Source organism: Sinocyclocheilus rhinocerous, unplaced genomic scaffold (assembly GCF_001515625.1).
Source record: "Sinocyclocheilus rhinocerous isolate Xijiao unplaced genomic scaffold, SAMN03320098_v1.1 scaffold1152, whole genome shotgun sequence".
Taxonomy (NCBI): domain Eukaryota; kingdom Metazoa; phylum Chordata; class Actinopteri; order Cypriniformes; family Cyprinidae; genus Sinocyclocheilus; species Sinocyclocheilus rhinocerous.
In genome coordinates this window covers 426,860-452,306 of record NW_015625590.1, presented here as the reverse complement: position 1 = coordinate 452,306, position 25,447 = coordinate 426,860, and the positions used below count along the sequence as shown (strand labels likewise).

General features: G+C 37.4%; 2 protein-coding genes across 2 annotated transcripts; both read right to left on the bottom strand.

The window, feature by feature from the left end:
- Window positions 1–146: 146 nt before the first annotated feature.
- On the bottom strand, window positions 147–15,125 carry LOC107757384 (protocadherin Fat 4-like). Its single transcript, XM_016574847.1, has 18 exons — window positions 15,075–15,125; window positions 14,032–14,230; window positions 13,565–13,909; window positions 11,017–11,927; window positions 10,713–10,890; window positions 10,172–10,352; window positions 9,530–9,780; window positions 5,100–9,428; window positions 4,898–4,999; window positions 4,120–4,421; window positions 3,924–4,009; window positions 3,620–3,793; window positions 3,410–3,537; window positions 3,115–3,332; window positions 2,178–2,451; window positions 1,611–1,894; window positions 689–1,512; window positions 147–538 (listed from the first exon to the last, which is right to left on the bottom strand). The coding sequence occupies exons 1-18, from the start codon at window positions 15,123–15,125 to the stop codon at window positions 343–345; spliced, it is 9,033 nt and encodes a 3,010-aa protein (XP_016430333.1). The 3' UTR covers window positions 147–342.
- A 3,597-nt stretch (window positions 15,126–18,722) lies between these two features.
- LOC107757137 (high mobility group protein B1-like) lies at window positions 18,723–22,406 on the bottom strand. The gene is made up of 4 exons (XM_016574539.1): window positions 22,285–22,406; window positions 19,637–19,750; window positions 19,380–19,554; window positions 18,723–19,272 (listed from the first exon to the last, which is right to left on the bottom strand). Exons 1-4 carry the CDS (start codon window positions 22,404–22,406, stop codon window positions 19,141–19,143), a joined length of 543 nt encoding a protein of 180 aa, XP_016430025.1. The 3' UTR covers window positions 18,723–19,140.
- Window positions 22,407–25,447: the final 3,041 nt, after the last annotated feature.

Here is a 25,447-nt window from a genome sequence, read left to right as displayed (position 1 = left end):
TTTTTCAATGTATGCTTCAGACACGGGTCACGACGAGGCGTTCCCCATAGCGACCCCTAGAGGACGCAGTGTCTCGTTCCCTACTCAGGGAACCATGGTTACATAAGTAACCTGAGACGTTTTACATAAAGATATAAACGATATTGATGATTAAGTCACTATTGGTAAATTTACTATGTGCTTGAACATATACCTTCCATATATTATAAATAGTATTTTTACACTTTTATTAATGTTCTTATGAAAGGAATGATTCACCAGTATTGCACTGGCACAGTTTTGGTCAGTGATTTAAAGTACATGAATGATAAATGAACTGTGTACCTTGTTTTTAACATTCTTTCAAATGATTTCCTCTTGATCACTCTGAAAATCGCAGTCATTTGGCTGATGTAAGCTGGCTATGTCCTCAAACACATCCGCATAGGTGTTAAAATGAACTCCAAGATTTAGGAGATTCTCAAGCTGCTGGAGCCCGCCGGAGACTGAGGTGTTTGGAAGACTCTGGACAGAGGGGGATGTGACCACATGTGTGTGTGTGTGTGTGTGTGTGTGTATATATATATATATATATATATATATATATATATATATGGGATTTCTGAATATTATAACTAAAGGGTCAAACCAATATTCACCCTATTTTTATAAACGTTTAATTTAGGTGTAAGATTATTAAACTGCACATGTGTCCTTGCCTTCAGGTGGATGTTCATCTTTGTCATGTGAGCTGATGAGTGATAGTTCTCTCTCACAGTCAAACTCTGAGCCGGTGAAGGAGCAGTGACTTTCACTCTCTGATGATGTCTCTACTGGCCCATCTCTGCATGGCTTTATGGGACACTCTCTGAAATTCTGATGTGGGTATCCCTTGTGGTCCTGTGGAGTGTTCAGTTTCTCAACCTCATCTGCTGAGAGATGTTGTGGAGGGCCTGTCAGATCAGGATCCAGTTTTCTCTTGAAGAACAGTTGGGATTGACGTTGCCACTGGTGAAAATCACCTCCAGATGTTCTCTGATGAAGTTTAGGAGATGGATTATGATTAGTTTGAGGTTGCATGATGGATTGAGAAACTTTTGGATTGCCATTCACCTGATCTCCACGTTCATCCTCCGTCTTCAGTTGTAGGGTCTTCACATCCGAGTATGTGCTGTCAATCTCATAGTACTCCAGTTCACTCCCTCCAAAACCTGAGACATGACCAGAAGGCCCAGAATAGCTTTCCACTCCTTGCATAGAATCCCGTGGTTTTATCAGATCCGGTTGCTTGCAGACTTCATTTGAGACATTCCGAGAAGACTCATCAGCAGGGCCTAAACTAAATGCCAGGTTATCCGTGCCATGCTGTTTGCTTGGTGGCATGAGGTAAATTTGACTCCTCTTTTCACCCTCACAGATTTTGCCTTGTCTTCTGAGGACAATACAGAGAACTAGGATCAGAAGAATGAGGGCAATGGGAAGAATGACTGCTACAATCCATAAGGGGACGCTCTTTTGGGTTTGAGAACAGGCCTCGCTGTGGACGTTGTCAGATAAGCAAGGATGAGGGCAATGGGAAGAATGACTGCTACAATCCATAAGGGGACGTTCTTTTGGGTTTGAGAACAGGCCTCGCTGTGGACGTTGTCAGATAAGCAAGGTCCACACGAAGACACATTGTGCAGAGAGATGCACCAGTAGTCGTCTTTGGAAGAAGATCCACAGTCACTATCATTCCAGCAGGGCTCAGATAGACAGGAATCCTTTAGACATGGAGTCAGAACGCAGTGGTTTGGAGATACGCAGAAGGTTTGGAAGACAGGTGGGCTGGAGCTAGCATCGACTATCTCATTGTAGCCATTGAAGGACAGGAGGCGACCGTTGAATTTGATGTATTCCACACACCCTCTGAAACCTGGAAAACCAAGAAAAGCAACATAAGCAACAAAATATAAAGTTTTTATGATCAATGCCAAAGTTAGCAATTTTAACAAAAGGTTAAATTGGTTATGAAAACTAAATGAAAACTGAATTAAAAGAGCTGTTTATAGCTGAATCAAATTTGGTTTCATAATTGATACATTTTGCAACATAATATAAAAAAATAAGCCAATGTTCAAATTCTGTTTAATAATAACCCTGCTTTTGACAATAAAAAGTGCAGTATTGTATAACCAACAAATCAAGGGCAATCTAACCTAAGTTTTGGATCATCTCTGGGACATCTTTGGATTCTCTCAGTGGAGCAGAGCCCAGAAAAATGGTCTCCACTAAGAATGCGGAGTGAGTTATGGTGCCATTGGTGGTGTTCACAACAGGCCGTTCATCCAGAAACAGAGAGATGTATGAGCCTCTTCTGCGCAGCTGAAGAACATGCCACTGTCCATCGGATACATTTCCCTCCATTGAGAGCTCTAGCCGCTGACCAGATGTGACATTGGTGAACACATACAGAGGTTTTCCATCTGATATCTGAGGAGGCAAGAGAAAACATGTTATGAACTGAACTAGCAGATTTATCAGACAACACTGGCAAAGTAGTTCAGATATTGTAGATTTGAGTTTAATCGTAGGTGTTTAGTAGGTGTTTACTGTTGTATTAAATAAGAAACAGGGATAAATTATTAAATATAAATTATTAAACGAATATTCTGAGTTCAACAAAAGCTAGCCATATTCAACAGCATTTTTGCCATCATGCTGATTACCACCAAAAATAATCTTAATTGGTCCCTCCTTTTCTTTATAAAAACAAAGGCACTTAGAATAGAAGAAAATAGACTTGCCTTTGCCTAAATTTATATTCAGTTTTACAATTTTGTTGCCAGGACAACATGGTTAAAACTCCAAAATGAATTTAAAAAGGGCATGAACAACTTTACAGCTTAAATAATACATAAGATTTAACACAATTAATAGAAGAATTAACATAAGTGCTTTTATAACAATGTAAGCTTCACATTTCTGCTTTAAAAAAAACTGTCATCTTTTACTTTCATTATAAGTGCCTCACTGTAATCTCGATTTTTTTTTAAGTTGAAATGATTTTTTGCTGTAATCAACATTATGCTGCAAACACTATCAATTGAGATTAATTTGTATCTAATATTCCTTTAAAATTCTCTCAGAGCTCACCTTAAGTTTTAGATGAGCGGTTTGACACCAGCACACAACCAAAACACCATTTGTTCTGACAGTCCTCATCTTGATCTCAACACTGTCAAATCCCTGAGAGTCTCCTTCCTTCCCATCCAGAATGGCTTGGAGAAGCTGGTTTCTTCTGTAGATTTCCTTGACAGCAAACTCAATGTAGGCCTCCCCATTTAGAAACAGTACATTCTGCCCAGCCAAATCTATTAGAAAGAAGTACATTCACTTTATGACTTTAAACGTTGAACTATCACATTAAAACAGATATGAATGAAATTACTCATGGCACAGTTGGGTCCTGTGAAATGGTCTCTACACTGGCAGCGATGGTGAAACCATCGGTCTTGACAAACTCCTTCGTTCAAACACACTGCGGTTTCACAGGGGGGAATATCTCCTCGTGGACATCTGATCATCAAAAAGAAATCAACTGAAACATTGCATTATAATAGGAAAAAAATGTAGTTACAAAGATTCTTTTGAAACTGACCGATTAAGAACATTCTGGGATGCCAAAGATTTTAAGGAATCTGGACTGAAGTTGTTCACTTGCATGTTTCTCATACAGCCAACAAAGTCATGAGTCCTGATTTGCCTCTGTAAAATGACATCAATGGACTTTACGCCACCAAACGTGATGTTATTTGAGCTCACTTCCAGAGTCCTGTTTGTAAATGTAATTTAAAGGTTCAGTTACATGAGTTCACTTACATAAACAAATAATAGCAGTTTGTAATTATGTGTAATAGTATGTTTAATCTGCAACAAAATGGTGAGATTAAACTAAATACTACCTTTGGGTTCCAGTGGCACCATTTTGCAGCAAGCAAAAGCCTTGCGGTTCATGGGCAGAGCAGTTGTCTATTTCTAGAGAGGCTATCTGAGAGACACAAAAGCATGTACACCTGCAAAATATCTCATAAATATTTCACAAAATTGGCTTGATTGATTCCTAAGACTGAAAAATAATCATGTATGGGAATCACGTACATTTCCAGTTCTTCTTACGGTGATGTTGTGAAAACTTCCATCAGCCACTATCTTGCCTGTTTCCAATCTTATGACTCCAGATCCAAGATCATAAGACAGGCACAGTCTTCCACTCACTATTTCAAGGGCCAGGAAGTCTGAAGTTGATGGGTCACCATGGTTGTACAAAAGCAAAGCACTTTGCTGAACAGTCGCAAATTCCAAATAGATGAAGTTATACTGTGGATCCAATGGAGGAAATTCTATATAAGAAAGTTCCTGAAAGCTATAACTGTGCTTTTCACAATCGACTCCGCTCACACCTAACAATAAATAGGAATGTCAGACATAATCAGAAATATATATTTTAAAATTAGCATAATAATTAATAAACTGAATTCAGTACTGAAATATGCACTATTCATAATTTTCTATTTTAAAATGATATTAAATCAAATGTATAAATTGTATTATTAAATATGTATTATATATAAATATATTATAAATATATAATATACACAAATAATAATTGAGCTAAATACATTATTATATAAATAATATAATTTTAATATAGTGATAATAAAAAATACATTTAATTTAATTTAACACATTTAAAATATGTGATATAATAAATACAAAATTGAATTATAAACAACAACACATTTGATTAATTTTACAATTAAAAAAATAACTCAATATTTCAAATATGTGCCTATGCGCAATATCACAAAATCAAGACACAAACTGAATCATATAAGAACATATATAAAATAAATGTAGACAGAAAAGTTCTGCTTACCAAATGGACATTGGCAAGAGTAACCTGTTAAAAAACTGGAGCAGTTTCCATATACACAAGGGGAGGAAGCACAGTGGTCAACAATATGATCACAAAATGTTCCTGTGACAAAAATAAGTGGTTAATTCATTTACAACCAATCAATAAAATTAGATATACATACACAAAAAAGTGATTTATTGCATAAGTTATATGACCATACCTTCATAGCCTGTGCTGCAATCACAGATGAACCCTCCCTGTCTGTTCCAACATGTTCCTCCATTTAAACAAATCACCGTTTGACATTCATTATCAACTTTAGTACAGTGTGGTCCTGAGAATCCATCTTTGCATTGACAAAAATAAGTTCCTGGATTGTTATAGCAGTTTCCCCCATTTTCGCAAGGCTCCTTGGCACATTCATCAAAGTCTAGCTCACATGCATCACCTATAAAGCCTGCTCGACAAGAGCAGTTAAAGATCTCCACAAAATATGGAGATACAAATATAAGACTAGAGCTTTCCAACACAGCAACTTCCTGACTGATGTGAATGTTTCTGTTGCAGGTGGCACCGTTATGGCAAGGACGGAGCATACAGGGGTCGCTGGTTATTTGGGATATAGTCACATTGCTTTGTGCTTCCAGTAACTTTTTATGCATGTTTGATATTCCGCTTGCCACCTCTCCAGTTACATACTGACCATTGTAGCTTTTCACTGCAGCAAGAAGCAGCATTTTATCTCCTTGCAACTTCATTCCAAACACATGTGTTTTGGATGCTTGCAGGTTAAAGAGGCTATCCAAAGCTTTGACAAATTTTAAATACTTCAAAGACAGAAATTCCTCAAGAGTTGATATAGAAATGTAGAACAACACGCAATTGTCCAGAGAGACATTGGTAAAGCCTTTGTAATTGACGTAGATGCTGTTGTTGACCGAAGGGTGGAGCTGGTCACTCCCTTCAACTGAAATATTATATGTTGCCTCTCCTTGGTAAGGGGAGGACCACAAATTACACATCCCGAATGGGAAACTAAACATCCTAAGTGGCCCGTTTTTGATTGTACAATTGAACACATCCAGTTCGTCCTGATCAGACGGTCTTACATTTCCGATTAGTCCTCCTGGGAAGGAGATTCCATAATATTTCACCAATATATTAATGTTTCTCTGGAGCGGTGCATTGTCATTTTCATCAAGAACTTTAACATGAAACAAAGTGGTGGAAGACATTGGTGGCCTACCAGCATCTTGAACCACAATATGTGTATGAAAAAGAGGGTTTCGCTCCCGATCAAAGGGTCTTGAGGTAACAAGAACGCCATCAGATGAGAGTGAAAAACCCTCAGCAGGTCTCATCATCCAGTACGTGAAAGGACCTTGATTTGGAGGAAGATCATCATCTGTGGCTGCTAAGGTGGAGACCAGAGTGCCAGCAGGTTGGTTTTCTCGAATAAACCCTTCTGTGGTCAGCAGCTTGGGAGGATTGTCATTGACATCAGAGATGGCGATAGCTACCTTTGTGCTTCCGGTTACAGCAGGAGAGCCCTCGTCAACAGCAATGACCGTCAGGTTATAGAAGGCCCACATTTCTCTATCCAGGTGACTGTTAACTGAAATGACCCCACTGACGGGATCTATAATGAAGGAACTATTGATATTTCCATGTTCAATGCTATAAGAGAACCTGCTCCATTCTAGGATCACATCCCGGTCCACCGCTTTGACTTTAGTTATGGAGGTCCCAATCAAGATGTCCTCTGACACTGCTGCGGTGTAAAGCATTGAATCAAACTTAGGGGGATCGTTTTCATCTAGTATGTGTAGATGTATCAATGCCTCATCAACATTAAATCCTGTAATGGCCCCTCTGTTTTTTGCCAGCACCTGTAGGACTTCATCATTTTGGAGGCGATTTTTCAAATCTTTTGAGATATATATTATTCCCGTATGCTCGTCCACCACAAAATTTGCTTTTTTACTTTGTCCTGCAAGCACATAAAACACTTCTCCATCCGGCCCTTGGTCATAGTCTATGGCAACAACCCTTCCTATTTCTGTTTGTGGTGGCAAAGCCTCCGACACTGTGAAGTTATATTTTTTTTTTTGGAAAGCAGGGATGAATTCATTGAGGCCAGCGATCTGGATGCGTATACGGGCAATATCATACAAATATGGAAAGCCAATGTTGGTGGCCTTGACTGTAAGTTCAAAATGCTGTTTTTGCTCATAATCAAATATCTCTGAAGTGGTGATTGTGCCATTTTTGGTGTCCAAATAGAAGAGAAGGATGTCTCCTGCAATAAGCGAATATGTGATTTGGGAGTGAATTCCTGTGTCAGCATCCTTCGCCCAAACCTGCAAAACTGAGGTACCAATTAAAGCATTTTCTGAAACAGTGGCAATGTAATTTGTGGATGTAAATACAGGAGGGTTATCGTTTAAGTCTGTTACATATACTGTGATATTAAGTCTCTCCATCTTGGGACGCCAGCCTCCATCCTCGGCAATGACGTTTAGATGGTGAGTTTCGAATTCCTCAAAGTCAAGTGCTTTAACCAGCATTATCAATCCGGAAGATTGTCCAATGGAAAACAATCCATTTTCATTCCCACCATCAAAAGAATAGGAAATAACACCATTGATGCCAACATCTTTATCTTTGCCTTGGATTTTTCCAATAACTGAACCAATGGGCAAATCTTCCGGAACAAAAAACTCCACTTTTCTGTTAAGAAAATGAGATGCAAAAAGGTTCTCATGTGTAACTTCAAACCTGATTTCAGTCTGTGCAGAAAAAGGAGGAAGGCCTTTATCTTTGGCAGTGATTTGAAGTGTTAGAATGGTGCTAAGGCTATTTGCTAAAGTTTTATTTACCAGCACTCTTCCGCTGTTATGTTCTACCTCAAAATAAAGAGATCCATTGCCGCCACTATTGAAGTACTCAACACTGTTGTTCCTTTCAAGAGAATCTTGATCTACAGCAGATATTTGGATCACTTCTGTTCCAACATCCAGGGTTAAAGGGACTGGTACTAAAGGCCTGAAGGGTAAAAACGAGGGTGGGAACTGATTATGCCGTACTAATGTCACTGAAACAATGCTAGAGCTGTTCAAAGGAACACTGCCGCAATCAGACGCCACAACTGTGAAAGTCAAATTTACAGATTCAGATTCATGGAGAACAATGGGCTGTTTGGTTGAAATTTCCCCAGTTGATGCATTAACCAAAAAAAGTTCATTTGGTGGGTCAATGAAGTAGAGGATTTGGGCATTCTCACCAAGATCCCTGTCAGTAGCACTAATTTGTAGAAGGAAAACTTCGTGCATCTTCATCTCAGGAACAGTGAGAGTGTAACGCGGTTGATAGAAGATCGGTGTGTTGTCGTTGACATCTGTAATGTCTATGGTGACGTCTGTGCTGATGCTCCAAGCAGAATCATTGGCGTTAACCTTTACTATATAATGATCTTGATCTTCTCTGTCCAAAGGATGCAGTACTAGTAAAATGCCCGTGGTTTTATCAATACTAAATGGGAACTCACTATTTTGGCCGAAGATTGTATATTCAATGACAGCATTTAGACCAACATCTTCATCTGTAGCAGTTATCTGAATGACTGAAAAGCCAAGAGGAGCATCCTCAGGAACCTCTGTGATGAAAATCTGTGAGAAACGAGGTGCATGATCATTTGTGTCAAGAACTACAACGATAACTGCTGCAATGGCTGAAAGACTGTTGTTTTCTTTATCAATGGCCTTGACGGTAAGATTATAATATGGTATTTTTTCTCGATCCAAATGTTTTGTTGTGGAAAGAATGCCACGAATTTTGTCTATTTTAAATGCACCCTCAATGTTACCAGCCAAAATGAAATACTCCACCTCTGCGAACACTCCAGAGTCGGCATCAGTTGCTAACACATTACATACCCTACTTGAAGCCAAGTTCTCATACACTTCACATTTGTAGATGTTTTGCGAGAACACCGGTGGGTTATCATTTACGTCACTGATATTCAAATTAAGTTCAGCATATGATGAAAAAGGCGGTATCCCTGAGTCTCTGGCTTCAACTACTAGATGAAAATGCATGTTGCTTTCAAAATCTAAGGGATCCTTGACAGTCAGCTCACCAGTGCTGTGGTGAAGCTCAAAAACCTCCCCAAAGTTTCCAGAGGCCAGATAGAAAGACACTGGTGCATTTCTTTGTGTTTCTGCAGTGACAATCGCCACCAGGGTCCCTTTGGGTACATCCTCCGAGAGGACGTCCTTATAAACCTGGACTGCAATATGAGGAAAGTATGTATCATTCTGGAATCTGACAGTCAAAGTTGTTGTGTCCATTTTTGGCAGATCTGCTCCATCCTGCACATGAACTTCAACTGTGATATCATTTCTTTTCTTCACAGAATCTGTAGTGAACACTGTTCCTGTGCGAGAGTTAATGGAGAAGAGATAGGCATGTTGGCCATGCAGAGAAAAATTTAGTTTTGCGTTCAATCCAGCATCTGCATCTTCTGCCATCACTGTGCAGACAACTGATCCTGTAAAATACAGGAAACAGGAGTTTGTTTGAATCTAAAAGACAATGGTCTAAAAACACTAGATAACTACTACTGAAGTCATCACAATAGTGTATATTCACCTTTGGTTATCCCAGCAGGAACATTAGCCACATATGGTCCATAAAGAAAGGAAGGTAAGTGATCATTCACGTCCTCAAGTGTTACTGAAACAACAGCTGAACTGGAAAGAGGCTTCGTGGGATGTCCATCAGTGACAGTCACCAAAAATTTGTAAAAAGCTGCCGTCTCTCTGTCCAAGGCACTTATGGTGAATAAATCTCCAGATGTTTCATTGATAGAAAAAGGAATATCTAGGCTATCTAAAGAATATCTGCAAGTGAAATATAAGTTAAATATTTATATTATATTACACAGGCTAATATCAGTATTGTTGTTGTTAAAAAAATTATCAATAATTGCTTTTGGTAACTGAAACAAAGCTGAAATAAAATAAAATATAAATATTAGACAACAATTTTAAACTTATATATATTCTAAATATAAATAAATAAATTTACATACTGGTAAAAAATTTAAAGCCTGAATGCACTGTAAGTCGCTTTGGATAAAAGCGTCTGCTAAATGCATAAATTATTATAATTAATTAAATTATAAATAATACTAAAATAACACTAGCTCATATAAGACAAAAACAAGTGTGAAAGGGATTTTACTGAAAATGCTAACAGTATGACCACATTATAGTGTAATTATCAAATTACCTTAGCTGTCCATTGGTACTATCATCTATGTCTGATGCTGTAACTCTCAGAAAAACAGTCCCAACAGGAGAATCCTCCAATATGTGAGTACTGAACGACTCACTGTCAAAAATTGGAATGTTGTCATTGACATCATCAACAGCAATAACCAAGGTGCCTGTGCCTGTCAGTGATGTAAATCCTAGAAAGAATGGACAAAGAAATTAGAAAAATTCTCTGAATATGTACTTAAATTTGGCATGCACCGATTAAAAATCACTGACACCAATAAATCAATCATTCTTTTCCTGTTAAGGTTGATAACCGGTATATGGCAGATGTTAAAATTAGATATGATATTTAAATTTAAATAAAACTCTAAAAACATAAAATAAATAGTTTTAAATGCTACAAGTAAATGTAGGCATCACTACAGTATGTACAGTATGAAAATATTCATTTTAAGATTATTGCATCCCTAGAATAGCAAACTAACCTATAAACTAACAAATTAAGTGGTTATTTCTCATGAGACATTGGGGTAAAGAAGACAAATGATTACCTGAATCAACAGCAATAACTTTTAACATGTATTGGCTTTTCAGTTCCCTATCAAGATCTTCTAAGATTTGGAACGTTCCATTGGGATGAAGTGAGAAGAGACTCTCATCATTTCCAGATTCTATAAAATATGTCAGCTGACCGTTAACTTCATTAGAGTCTTCATCAGAGGCATGTATCTACAAAAGACATATTTCACATCTTCATGAATCACTGAACAATATACTAAAATTTAAAGACGAAAACAGATTCAGATTCAACTGAAGTGAGTTATCTAAATCAAAAGTCCATTTCATATTACGTACCTGATGGGAGTGCTGAGAAGAGTCTTCCAGATTTTCAAAGACATGTAATGTCAGTGATTTGGATGAAAAAAGAGGAACACAGTCATTAACGTCCAGGACTGTGATTTTAATGGTTGCTGTGGTGGACCTTTGAATATCTCCCTGGTCTTCTGCTATGACAAAAAAGCTGTAGAAAGGCTTCTTCTCACGGTCCATCTTGTCTATCACCGAGACCACACCTAGAACAGAGTCTACCATGAACTCACTCTCTGAGACAGAGAACCGCACCTGCCCATTTGACCCAATATCTTGATCACTTGCGTTAACTCTGAGCAGGCTTGTTCCACGAGGTACATTCTCATAAACTGAAAGACTGTAGGAGCTTTGAGTGAACTCTGGATTGTGATCGTTAACATCCTCAATAAGCACTGTGAGGTTCATTGAGCTGAACAACGAAGGAACACCTTTATCTTTGACGTTCAGTGTGACTGTGAGAACATCCTCGCTTTCTCTGTCCAACGGCTTCCGGAGATACACAACCCCAGTCAAACTATTTATACTAAACGGTTCTTCTTCTGCACTCTCAAAACTGAAAACAACTTCACTATTGGATCCAGCATCAGCATCTGTGGCCTGTATAACCGTAACGACAGAATGAAGAGGTGCGTTCTCTGGAAAACTAACAGTACTGGGGGTCGTGATGAGAGGGGAGTTGTCATTGACATCCAGAAGATAGACAGTGACATGCACTGAGGTTGTAAGTCGAGCCTCTGTAGGTAGAGCATGATCATTGGCCTGGACAATGAGGCTATACATTGCGTTTGTCTCTCTGTCTAACTCCCCTCTTAGACATAGAGCTTGATGCTGGTTTATAGAGAACTTGCTCTCAAGATTTCCAGATGTCACCATCAACTCCACTTCTCCATATATACCTGTCAGATGCAAGAAAAAGAGCACCTGAATTACACTAGCAAACATAAAACACACTTATATTGCAATGACTGAGCAGGTGATATTAGTAATCACAATATTTACATATAAAAGCTCAGTATTTTAGAAAAAGGCTATAATGTAGGCCAATTATAGGAAATAAACTTCAATCCCTGAGGCTGAAATCAACAGTTTTGCTATAAAGTCTGCTCCTATCAGTGATTAGAATTCTATAAGGGAAGGATAAAAAATAAATTTGAATAATAATCCATTAAATATGTACAGAATAAACTACGGATGATGCACTGATTAAAATTCTGGCTGATACGAATAAATTTATAATTATTTTCAAGTTGTGGCATGATTACAGATAAATGGCTAATATTAAAATTCTATACTATTTTGTCTAAATAACTTATAATAAAACACTAAAATATAAAGTGCTACATGTGAATATAGGCATCACAGCATTATAACATCCAGTATGGAAAATGGATATTAATTTTCAGATTTGATAAAGATTACATTTAACAGTATTATTGAATTATTATGAGTGTTTTTAAAGATTAACTTGTGTTAGATGATGGCAAAAGTGATATTAATAATTGCCAGATTTACATGCAAAAAGCTTGGCAATTTAGTAAAAGGCTAGTTACAAATCCAAAAGCAACATAAAAATTAATCCCTGAGGCTGAAAGTAATTTTTTGGTATAACATCTCTAGACAACATATTTCCAGAACAAATGTACAGAACAAAACAAATCTCTATAATCTTGGTCACTCTTGTTGCTAGGCTTGTGTGTAATTCTGAACAACCTCATCAAAAACTTCCCCAAATGGGTCAAAAGGAACTGTGAATTTCACTGTGGAACACATAATATGCTTTATCCTGAACCTGAAATATGAGAAGCTGAGACAGGGGTTCTCCATTATTAGCAGTAGCCAGCATCCCCAAGAGAGAAAACCCTATTCATTATCCAGAGACTGAAGGAGAACAAAGAAGAAATGACGTAAGATTTAATGAGACCACTTCAGCCAGTTCTGCATTTCCCAAAGCTTTTCAAAAGTGTGAACTTGGAGGTTTTGTGCTTGAAGGCAAATAAAAACTATGACCTGTACCACCCATTGTGCTAATTCTGTGTTGAATGGACTTATGTGTTCTTACGCATCCTCATTTTGCTTTAATGTGTCTCAATTTGGGTAAGGAGTTGTACAAACCAAAAACAAAGAAAAACATATTTTCAAAAACCAGGCTTAAATAAGAAGATACAAGATGAACACATGATCACATACTCTACAGTTCAACAGTTTAGGCTAAGATTTTTTAAAAATGTTTTTGAAAGAAGTATCTTGTGCTTAAATTATTACATTTTAAAATAATTGCTTTCTATTTTAAGATATTTTAAAATGTAATTTATTTCTATTATGGCAAAGCTACATTTTCAGAAACCATGATACTTTTTTCCAGCATTCTTTCGTGACTACAAAGGTTAAAAAAATCTGTATTTATTTGAAATAAAAATCGTTTGTTGCATTATAAATGTCTTTACTATCACTTTTGATCAGTTTAATGTATCCTTACTGAATAAAAGTATTATTTTCTTTTTAAAAAATGGGAGTGTATGTAGTTCAATGTTACCCTCATCTGGATCTGAAACATTGAGATTTAGAAAGCACATTCCAACAGGTGAGTCTTCTGGTATGGAGGCCGAAAAGGCATTCTGGCTGAACACTGGTGGGTTGTCATTGACATCAATCACACTGAAGTACACTCTGACCCTGGTGAGTTCACTGTCCCCCTGCTGAGCTGCTGCAGTCAGGATGTAGTAGCACTCCATCTCAAAATCCAGAGCACGGGACAGGAGGAATTCGCCAGAATGTGGATTGAGAAGGAAAAAACCATCACCATCATCCTCCTGAACAGAGTACACTGAGGTTTCATTCTCCTCACTATATACTGCCTCCACATGTCCCACAATTGTCCCTATGAAGGCGACAGACAAGGCTGAATTGAAGTATTTTAGCAAATGCTTTAATCCAACAAAGTGCCCACAAGAAAGTTTAGACAACACAGAAATAATATAATATAAAAAAAGAAATGCTCACCAGGTGGTGTGTCTTCCCTCACTTCAAATGAAAATACAGATTTGGAAAAGGATAATTGTGTAAACCTTCTACTATGAAGTGGAGCTAAGCCTGATTTGCTTGTAGATGGCAGAGCTGAGATGTTGAACCACTTCTTTTCATTACTATTATCCCACTGTGTCCGTGGTGAACTGTTAGAGCAAACACCATAGAAGAAAATCTGTGTGAACAAAAGAAGAAAATCTTTACTTATAAATTAAATTAGCCACTGCTAGGATCATAGCATATCATAGCAAAGGTGTGGGGCAAGAAACATGGAGCAGTTTCAGCCATTAAATCCCACATGACATGCAGGAAAGGGCTCTTTTGTGAGAGACCTTTTCTAAAAGCGGCAACAGTACACCTTGATTTGTGTAAGGTCTGTGCTTTGAAAGCTCTCCTTACCACAGTATCCCACGCCAACCTGAATATGTGTCTTTATTTGGGTTCCCCAGGTACCTGCTTTTGTTAAGCTCTAAAATGTCAACTTAGATCTGGACAGTCTGGTATCCACAGAGAGGCTCAGGGAATAAAACGGAATGTTCTAATCCTGTTCAGCTAAACGCACCATAAACTTTCACTTCATTACAATTTATTTTTAAATAAAAAAGGTGTTTTTCGATTTCTTGTATTGGTCAGCTTACAATAGTAACTCATACTTGTTTATTTATATTTACATTGTAATTAATTATAATATATAATATATGACACACACACACACATTTAAATGCATTAAATTCTAATTATTTATATTAAATATGTAATAAAGATAAATATAAGTAATATAAATAGGCTACATGAATCATATGAACATATATATGATTATTCATATATATTTAATTAAATATTAAATATTTGTATTATATATTTAAAATGTGTAATTAATATTGTATACTGAATGAAGGTGCTGACATTTTTTTTTTTATCAAGCATGTCATGATATTAGGGAAACAAATCTTGAGCACTGTCACAAAAGTCTTTCACAAAAACATTAAAAACATTTATTTGTACAAAAAAATACTCACCGTAGCGTGCATGAGAAATATACAGAGATGTATTAATCCAAACTGGTTCATCTTTGCTCGTGTCCATTTACCTCTCTACACGAATAAGAACTTTTCTCGGACATAACACATATTTGAAGATGCACTGGTTCTTTATGTGTACCATCTCTCTGTCCAGTGTGCAGTGGTGGGCGGTGGGCGTGTGTGTGTTTGGCTGGTATTGTCCTCCTGTGCTGTGACGATTTTATTGGCTCTTCCTGATACACTGCTTCTCCAAGTGTAACGCCAAAACGCGCAGGTAACGTTAACAAACTAATAATGACTTATAATTATTGGCAAACAAAATGTATAGTTTCTCTGGTAGGCTACATGAGATATTTTATGACAGTTCATGTCTATCTATTTTATCTAACTTGAGTATTAAGTTGTGACTCCAGTTGAGTTTACAAGTCATCTCTGGTCTTCCAGTGGCTTGATGCTATATCGGTCTGTCCACATTTAATGCCTCTCACATGGCAGCCAAGCCTCATTCTTTCTCCATTTGAATTCAGAGGATGCCAGCATGGCACTTGCCCAAAAGGTGAATGAATGGAGAGAAGCTGTAAAAGAAGAGCCACCAGACAACCGTTGAACACTACAATAAAAGAAAAGAACAACTGAGGGAATTTTAATCTTGAAGCAACTCTGAATGAAATACTTCCAGACTGGTTTGTAATAGTTGTTATCCTATTGTATTTTATATATGTAGCCTACAGTCGAGTAAATCAGTTAACAAAAGGCTTGAGTGCGTTGTACGTTTTTAATTCGTTTCAATAGTACCAGTGGTTTTAGAACCTATCCACCTTATTTTTCAACGCGGAAGTATGCCGTTTTCTGTGAATGTGTGCGAGACTTCCGGTCATTAGCCGCTGTAGGGAAATAACTAGAAGAATAACAACGTGCAGTAAACGGAAAAACAAACCAGTGTGTTTATAATTAACCTCTTGAGACCCCGCAAAACATTTTAGGATTTTTTTTTTTTTTCATGTCATTACATTTAGAGCATTAAAAATAAATAAAAAATAAAAAATGATATTTCATGCATAAGTTATGCTATACGTCCTTGGTAGAGGACATCGGGGGAAAAAAAAGACATGAATGAACATGCATAGGCAAAAACAATTGATTTTTAAAAAAATCACCAATACATTTTTAGTTTTCAGGATTTTTTTTTTTTTTTTACCAAACTTTGTATAAAAATAATTCTCAACTATGTTATAACAGAATGATTTGATATACCATTTTTTTTAAATGCAAAATGTGTGTAAAATGGCCATAAACAGGTTTTCTCATTATATATAATGTATCTATAAACTAAATCTAATTTGCATATTAATGTGTTTTTGGGGGCAACATGTAATGAAAAAAGAAGTGTAATAATGGGAGTAATAATTGACAAGATTTTCATAATAATATATAATATTTCATATAGGAATATTGAAATATAATTTCTTTCCCTGTTCATTTGTTGTGTCTCCCAAAATGTGTAATAAACATGCTTTTAGTCCCGGTGTCCTCATATGAGGACATTAAGATCAAACAGCAAAACGAGCTGTTTTGTACAGCTAAAAATAGCTGGAAGCGGATGAGACACCAAATGTACAAATGGAAATAAGGTGGATAGTGACACCTGTTGGCCTGAATGCATGAAATTTCTTTGAAACAGCTTCGCGACGAACTGCCTGTTTATCTTTTGTTTTTCTTCATTGTGTTCAGTACAAACAAATTGGTCCTGCATTGTTTGTTGGTGTCACTGCGGCCAAATGAGTGCTAGGCATCATTCATGATGAGTAGCCTAGTGTGTCATCGCGGTTTATTTCATCACTTCAGCAGGGCCTTTGCTGCTCACTCTGGCTCTATTGTTTCTAAAGCAAGTCTTTTGTCTTTGTTATATTATTTGGTTTATTTCTTTATATGTCAGACAGGTGCTTTCATACAAATATGATAATAAGACCCTATAATAAATGTAATAATAGTTGCAGCAGCCTCTCAGCTGGTCATGACGTCAACGATGTGGAGCCTATGAAGGGTGCAACCCGCTCCATGTAGAATAAAATATATTTTTGTTTAAGAGAGAAGTCTAGATTGCACATTATTACAATGCTTTTTTTTTTCTTCTTTTTTCAAAAGTGCTATTAATTGGTTTGTGTACATACGTTTATTTATAATAAGCAAAAGTACCTAGTGCAGCTTTAAAGAATCCAATACAAATTTGGTTACAGAAATGTTTGTGCATTCAGCAAAGCAAAAGCTGGTGTCTTTCTGCTAAGTGAATATAGCCTACAGCAAGCAAGGCACAAATCAAACATGTCTTTTTAGACATGTTAAAAGCTTTAAAATATGAAAATAAAAATGCATTGCAAAATGGTGTGGATTCCCAACCATACATTTTTAAAGTGTCTTTAAAGCCCAAGATGTTTTCTTTAAAGTAGTTTCAAATCTAATTTAAAATCCAGAGGCACTTTCTTTGCTTCACTGCTTTGTCAATTGCAATCAAAAGGCTCCATTAACCACATGATTCAAACTGATTAGGGTTTAAATTAACTATCAACTGCAAGCCCTTAAGCGCCCTCTGGCGGATCTAGAAACAGCCTGCCTTATTTTTCTAGCCTTGAGGCGTTTTTTTCCATTTTCCAGGTAGGCCTATTTGCGTTCAGGTCAAGTAATTAATTGTAAATTATGTCGTACTGCTTGGTTTACAATTTGAGTTATGACATATATGAAGATTAAGAGCTTTTCTATTGTGGACTTGTGGTTTCCCTTTAATCTTGAATAATCATTATATCAACAGATGTGGAAGTCTGCAGCCTGAGGTTTATCTAGGTGGATGTTGAAGTCTCCAAGCATAACTAGGGGAGTACCATCCACAGGAAAAAATGATTTTACAAGCATACATTTCAGAAGTCATTTAACCACAAAACTGCAGTTACAATGATTTAAATAGGGGCTTTAGAACACACTGCCATTTTTATTTTGTCCTTCCTTGCAGTATTAGTCCTTGCAGAGGACATCAAGATGAAACCTGAATAAGATGACATCATCGATGGGTGTGTAGTAATAGTAAACAAAGCAGTTACACATCAAGGCCACAGGGTCTATTTACATATTCCATAATATACATTAATTTCAGTCACTAGTGGTTATTTCAAGTCATTAACCAAAACATTATGATTTTCAGGTTACGTTTATGCTGTCTGATAAGAGTGAAAGAGATAAAAACATTATTTTTTGATAACATGCTCCATTACACAGCATTAATTCGTATGTCAGAGCACAACTTAATGCAACAACGTTGCAGATCTTTGTGTGAAGCAACATTCTGAAATGTATCTATATTGCACATAATAACTAGATACTTCAAAAATTTCGCAAAAATGCTACAATGTTTAATTGGCTGATGCAGATCATTTCTTAATTGATATTGCAATATTGATGAACCAGTTCATAGTACAACGCATACATGGAAAGATTACACTTCTTAGATGAGGAAGAATCGCTCATCATTGATACAGTCACTGCAGATATTAAGTATATTTTGTGCAATCACGTCAATACAGTAGCTACAGAAGAAAAAAACAGGACAGTTTTCTAAAAAAAGAAATGTTTACTTCAGACACATTCTTGAAGGTCCAAACAAAGCTGCATTCTTGTAATTAGAGTGGTATTCAAAGTACAGTTAAAGGACCTTATGACGGCAAATACGAAAAATATTTAAAAAAACTAATATGATAGTGCACTACAGATCTACATAAACCAGATAACTGTGCTATGCACCTTCAGAGAAACAGTTCAATTCATATAATTAAACCTTAAACTGTTCCTGGCAAGAACTACCACTAACGAAAACAAAGATTTAAAAAAATCTGAAGACTGAAGACACATAGTGTTAACTTTACAAAAGGAGAATAACACTGTACTTAAATCTTAAAAACGTAGCATATACACAGCCTAACAATTCTTGCTTCTGCTGTATTACGTTTGAAGATGTGATTCGTGTACAATTGGGTTTATGGCATGAACATGAACCTAGGCTACATCAGTAGCTAATCTACTCATCCTCCTCCTCATCATCTTCTTCCTCCTCCTCCTCCTCTTCTTCATTTTCATCCTCATCATCATCCTCCCCACCATCTTTTTTGGACAAGCCTGCAATTCCCTTTGTGCGGTATAGGGCAATATCCTACAGAAGACAAAAACATTAACAAATTGATCAGGATGCATCCACAATGTAGCACGTTTGAGAATACTGAAGACAATTCAGGAAAAAAAAGACAAAAGAAACTTTACCTTGTCGTACTTCTCCTTAAGCTTTGCTGCTTTCTTCTCATAGGGCTGCTTCACCTCAGCCGATGAGCTATTCCACATTTCTCCAAGCTTCTTGGCAATGTCTCCGATGGACAGACCTGGGTTCTCCCCCTTAATCTTAGGGCGGTAGTCACCACAGAAAATGAAGAATGTTGACCTTGGGAGGGGAAAAACATGCATTAAAACAAACCATCTTGAAAAATGTTACTTTGCAATAGGAGTGCACAGCGTGAACATACGGTGGTCTCTTGGGAGCATTGGGATCTTTAAATCGCCTCTGCTTCTCACCCTTCGGTGGAATGTAGTTCTTCATTTCTCTCTCATAGCGAAGCTTATCTTGCTTGGGCGGGGATCTTCCAGTAAAATTCACATTCCAGGGACTAAATATCACGTTATTGGGGTCGCTTCAACCCGCGGACATGAACAACAACCCGCGGCAACAGTGTTAAAGTAGGGAAAACCGCGGAATTGGCAACACTGCTTATGAACCGACCGCAAGCTGTAAACAAAGCAGAGCTGCGCTTTATACGGAGAAGAAGAAAATGCCATTGCCATCGAAACTTTTCTCAAGACAGTTCCCTTCAGTGATACATATAACCCCATAAATGTAATGCATGTTTGTACTTATTTTACTTTTTTGGGGGGATCTACTGGGACTGATAAAGATCGCGATCGACGGGTTGGCGACCACTGCTATACAGTATAGACCTATTTCTGTTTTCTTTTCTTTGTTTTACGCCGGGATGCACCGAGATGATTGACGTATTCACATCCCGGACTCGATAGCAGACGCAAGTTTACTATGGCTTACCAAAACCCTCACAATCTTAGGCTACAGTATATTTCTGTTTTCTTTGTCGTACGCCGAGATGCACCGAGATGCGTGACGTATTCACATACCGGACTCGATAGCAGACACAAGTTTACTACAGGCTACCAAGACCCTCACAATCTGCCGGCTCAGTGCGCTTTAATTTTAATTTTTATTTGTGATAAACACCTCACGACACACCCTCTATTGTTTTCTTTGTTCAATCAGCCACATAATTGTAACTGTATGTGCACTTTATTTCATTTAAACCTCCTCACCTGTAAATTTAAAATTAATCCCTAATTGAGATTTAAATCTGAGTTTAAAGTTATGGAGCAACAGGATTAAAGTTAATCTATCTTAAATATAAATTAAATCCAGGATCGAGATGATGGTTTAAATGTAAACCTGCTTATTTTTAAACAAGGTTTAAAGTTTGGTGCAACAGAATTACTAGATAAACCTTGATTTAATCTAGATTTAAGATGAATCCTTATTGGTGCAACCCACCCCAGTGGTAATCACTGTAATTCTGCACACATACACATACATTTAAATATTTCAGTTTATTTTTTATCTTCTATATATCATTATTATGTACTGTGAGGGGAATATTGACTCTAAAAGGAAAAAAATCAGCATGATAAAATGTGAAGTGAAATCACATTATTGATATGGACAGGGAGATGCACAAAGACCGCCTCAAGTTCACGGTGAAAGACAAGGACATCCTCCATTTCGTGAATAAAAACACATATTTAATAGATTAATATTCATTCCCAATTTTTTTCCCCCTTTATGTGTATTTTACATTAACGGAACATTCACAGAAGCATCGCCCAAGAGCGGGCAGGTTTATTACATAGTGACCGCCTTAAAATGCCTAAACGGTGCAACAATAATATTTCTTCTTCCATTTTGAAAAAGCCGTCTTCATGAGAGAAAGTCCCCATCAATTGCCTCCTCCCACATTCCTGGGTAATTTCGAGGACCCAAAATCACCGCACTTCGTCCGTTTCTCGCCCCTGGCCCGTCGCTTTCCGATATTATCGCCTCCCCTATGGAAGAAGTTGCTCTGTATGGACACAGTGTCTGTAACTATAAGCTCTATGCAATGGGAGTTTCGCTCTCGTAAGTCCGCCGTTCAACATGAGCACAGCTAGCAGAGCCAACATGGCTTCCTCACTCTCTCCCTTTATGTCTGCCAGTCTGAGCCGCATACACACACAACACCGGCGGTGGGAAACAATATAAATATAATTGTAAACCCTCTTCCTTGCGCGCTTTTACTTGGAAAACACCAGCGTTCATTAAACAGACCCTCGGGTTTTCGTACGAGTTTAAAAAGCAGTGCAAACGAGCTTGGCTGAATTTTATTTTATTAGTTGAGTTGAATGGTGTTTACACCCCGTCCGTCTCCATCCCCCGCCACTCATAGGCAAACGCACTCCGCAAGCCAGCCATATTATATTACTGAACACGGCCGCAAAACGTCCCGTTCTGAATGACCAGAGCGGAAAAATGCACAAAATGACTAGCACATTCCCTCGGGACTGGTAAATCTATTCGAGGTGTTATTTTAGTCTGTATGTGACCATGCCACGCACGTCACTGGTTCACACAATAACAGCTTTAACTGAGACCCCAAAAACCTAACTGCTTTAGCTGGGATGGCTACCTGACAAATATTGCAGCCCATCCCATTAAAGACTAATAGAATACTGTCATTTCACAAGGAAAAAGCAACCAAGTTTTATCTTCAGAAGATTTTTTCAGTCAGGACATTTCACTATGTAACGTAACTAAGCGCACTGACTGAATGACTGGCGAATAGATTCTGACAAAGATTGGTCGCGCTGCTTTCCCCAAATACGCAACTACCAAGGGAAAATGTGTTGTAATATACGACGTTTTTTGAAAAATAGTTAAGGCCTTGACAAGCATATTATGGTAAAACTCACCAGCCTTCTCTATCTGCAGCCTCTGTGGATGCCTAGATAAGGGGGCTTTGAAGTACAATAACACCGACGCGCGCTCTTCCAAGTGCGTGCAGAACCCTCCGCTCACGAGAGTCACAGTATACAGTCAGGAATCCTATTGGCTACCGCCAAGTCTTGAGCGCCTGTGATTGGCTGTCGGCTCACTATAGCCCCTACGAGAGCAGAGGTGTGGTTGGCTGTTCGTCGGCGAAACGTCATATTTTTCCAACGGCGCGTGAATATGAAAATCCATCCATTGATACAAGCGTAATAGTATCAGACACCGTTTTGTTCTGGTGGGTACCGACTATAGTATATGCAAGCACGCCGTTGTCGTTTAAGTAAAGGTTTCAATTTGTATGACGACTATTTGCTTTGAATTCATAGTATTTCAAGGATTTCACCGCACAACTGCGCGTTGATAACTCTCGGAACGAAATAAGTAGAAGAGTGTAAGTTATACTTACTACCAGGCTGTGAATTACGGGGTTTTAGAGGGATCTGGACCGTGAATGAAGGCTTTAACCCCTTTAAAGTATATCAAAACAAATTGTGAGTTTTGCAAAGTACATTAAACAAATGTCATTCTACATATTTAGATAAGGAACGTTTCAATAGCATTTAGGTGAAGAAAAAGTATGCACGCCGCTCGAGCATTTTCTGGTGGATACACCAAGCACAACGCTGTCAATATTTATAATTTAATTGCATATTCACATGTCACACGTACATTACAAAATAAAAGTTAAACATGTAAAAGTCCACGCCTAAAACATAGTTTGCAAATCGTGCAAATGCTGAATTTGATCCATGTTGTCTATTCAACAAAACTAGTGGCCAATTCAATAAATATAAATTAAGGAATTCATTCACTGATTTTTTTTTCTTTTAAAAATGAGTATAACACAAGGGTTTAATAAACATCACCTGAAATGTAGGACTTTATAATTAAATGAAGAATCCTGAATGAACAAAACAGAAAAGAATGAGTAGGCCTACTTTATTATTAATCTTTTATTGCTCCCTAACAAATAACACATTTGTCGTAGCTAGTAAAGTTATCAAAAGCCAGTTTTATTGTCTTTGAAAAAGAAATCGAGCAATATATCCAAGCTATTTTACTCTTTTTAATTAGTGCTTTTCTTTTCCTTGTTATGTGTTATGTGTACTATATTGCATATAACATTTGCATTTGTTCCTAATGTATTTTTTTGTGATACCTTGGCAATATATAGGTTATATATATATGGTAATCTTGAAATGCACCATATAATGTTTTCCACTAAGCGGCGCTACGCCCTAATAAAATCGAACTAAAACTCCTGTGAGTTTTAGAGAAATCTTAAGGGATTTTTCTGATTCTTTTTTTTTTTTTGAGTACTTTTAACTAAGGAACATGTGGGAAAAGAAATACAGCTCTCGTGGTCTATTATTATCATAATTTTTTTTAACTTTCTATTGTTTTTTTTTTTATTGCGTACAGGGCTATTTTGCTTAAAATTGCGTTGCATATGTGGAACCTTGATTTCAGTGGGCCGCCCGTTTACCACCTTTTTGGCCGCTTGACGCTATCAGCGGGTCTTTGGGTTTGCGTGCGTTCATGCGCGTCATTATACCTGCTAAAAGCCCCCCCGCGGTGCGTCAGTTAGCACTCGCTCGCGCGCCCGTTGTTGTGCTTTTCCTATAACAACATCAGCTTACAGAAAACCTCAGATAGGCATTAGCGATGCAGATCAATAAGTGAAAACTTTTGGCAAGAATTTCAGGAACGTCACAACAGGTGCGTCAAAAGTTAAAGTCAGCACAGGATTATTGCTAGCAGTCCGATTCTCTTCTTGCAGTGCACTGATCTGTACAAACGAGCTCCTGGTGAACAGTACGTAACATCTGATAAGCAGATCCTGGATACTTTATTATCGTTTGGACAACAGTTGCAGAGGCAGATAATCTGTCAAGACAACCATGGCAATATATGGTTAGACAAGTTTATTGTGATTTTAATATTTTCAGTGTGTTACTTAAGTATGATTCAAATTAGTTTTTTCACTGTACTTTTTAATCAAGATGTTAACAAGAGATTGGAAGTAGGCCTATATGAGACCTCACATTAAAGATGTCATCTATAGACCCATCTCATCTATTCCAACTTTAAGGTGAGTTTTTTTTGTTGAAGAAAAGTGATACAAATGTCAGAGGTAGGATTCATCTTAACTTTTTATTTGTTTCAAATACAAGACCGAAAACATCGGGCAATATCTATAGAAATTCATACACACTGGATGATCCGATGGGAGCAACTGTATAGTGAAGATTTCTGCTGGAAGCCTGTGTCAAAGACTACTTGCATAAGGTCTGCCACTGCATCAGGAAACAGAAGGAACAACCCACACCCAAGCCAGGTAAATAGCACATTTTGTGATTTGCTGTGTTTGTTGGCTTGTTGATGTATAGTTTGAAAGGATCTTTTCGTACTAATGCTTGTGTGAATGTGTGTATTGGGACTGTTAAGCTTCAAAAAAGCACACCAGTAGCATTATATTTGTGTCCTGTCATACAGGATTGGAAAAACATAAGGGTTAGTAAATGATGGTTATAATGTACCATATTTGTTCTTTCTTTTAACACGAAGGCATTCATGGTATGGAGGCATTAAGCAGATCAAATGAAGCATTTTGGTGGTAGTTCCCCTCTTCAGCACCCGTTGACTGAGAAGGAAATCCAAAAGGCTCTCAGTGCCCAGTATACAGGTGCATCTCAATAAATTAGAATGTCGTGGAAAAGTTCATTTATTTCAGTAATTCAACTCAAATTGTGAAACTCGTGTATTAAATAAATTCAATGCACACAGACTGAAGTAGTTTTGCAGCATCATATGACCCCTTTAATACACGAGTTTCACAATTTGAGTTGAATTACTGAAATAAATGAACTTTTCCACGACATTCTAATTTATTGAGATGCACCTGTAGGTCGACCTACAGGACTGATTTTCTTGGATTACCTCAAGGTGAATTTTAGGAATTATTGCACAGACATTTGTTTATACATTTCAAAGCCATTTGAATCTTATTTAATATCAAATCTTGTAATTCCAAAGATTATTGTATGTCATATTATGATGGCTTTTTATGTTCTGTCTAAATCACAGGAATTATGAAGAACCATGCAGTCTTTACACCTTTTAACCACAGCCATGCTGTCCACTACTATACCCAGACTGAAATGAGACACAACTACCGCCCACCCAAACTGAAACTTGA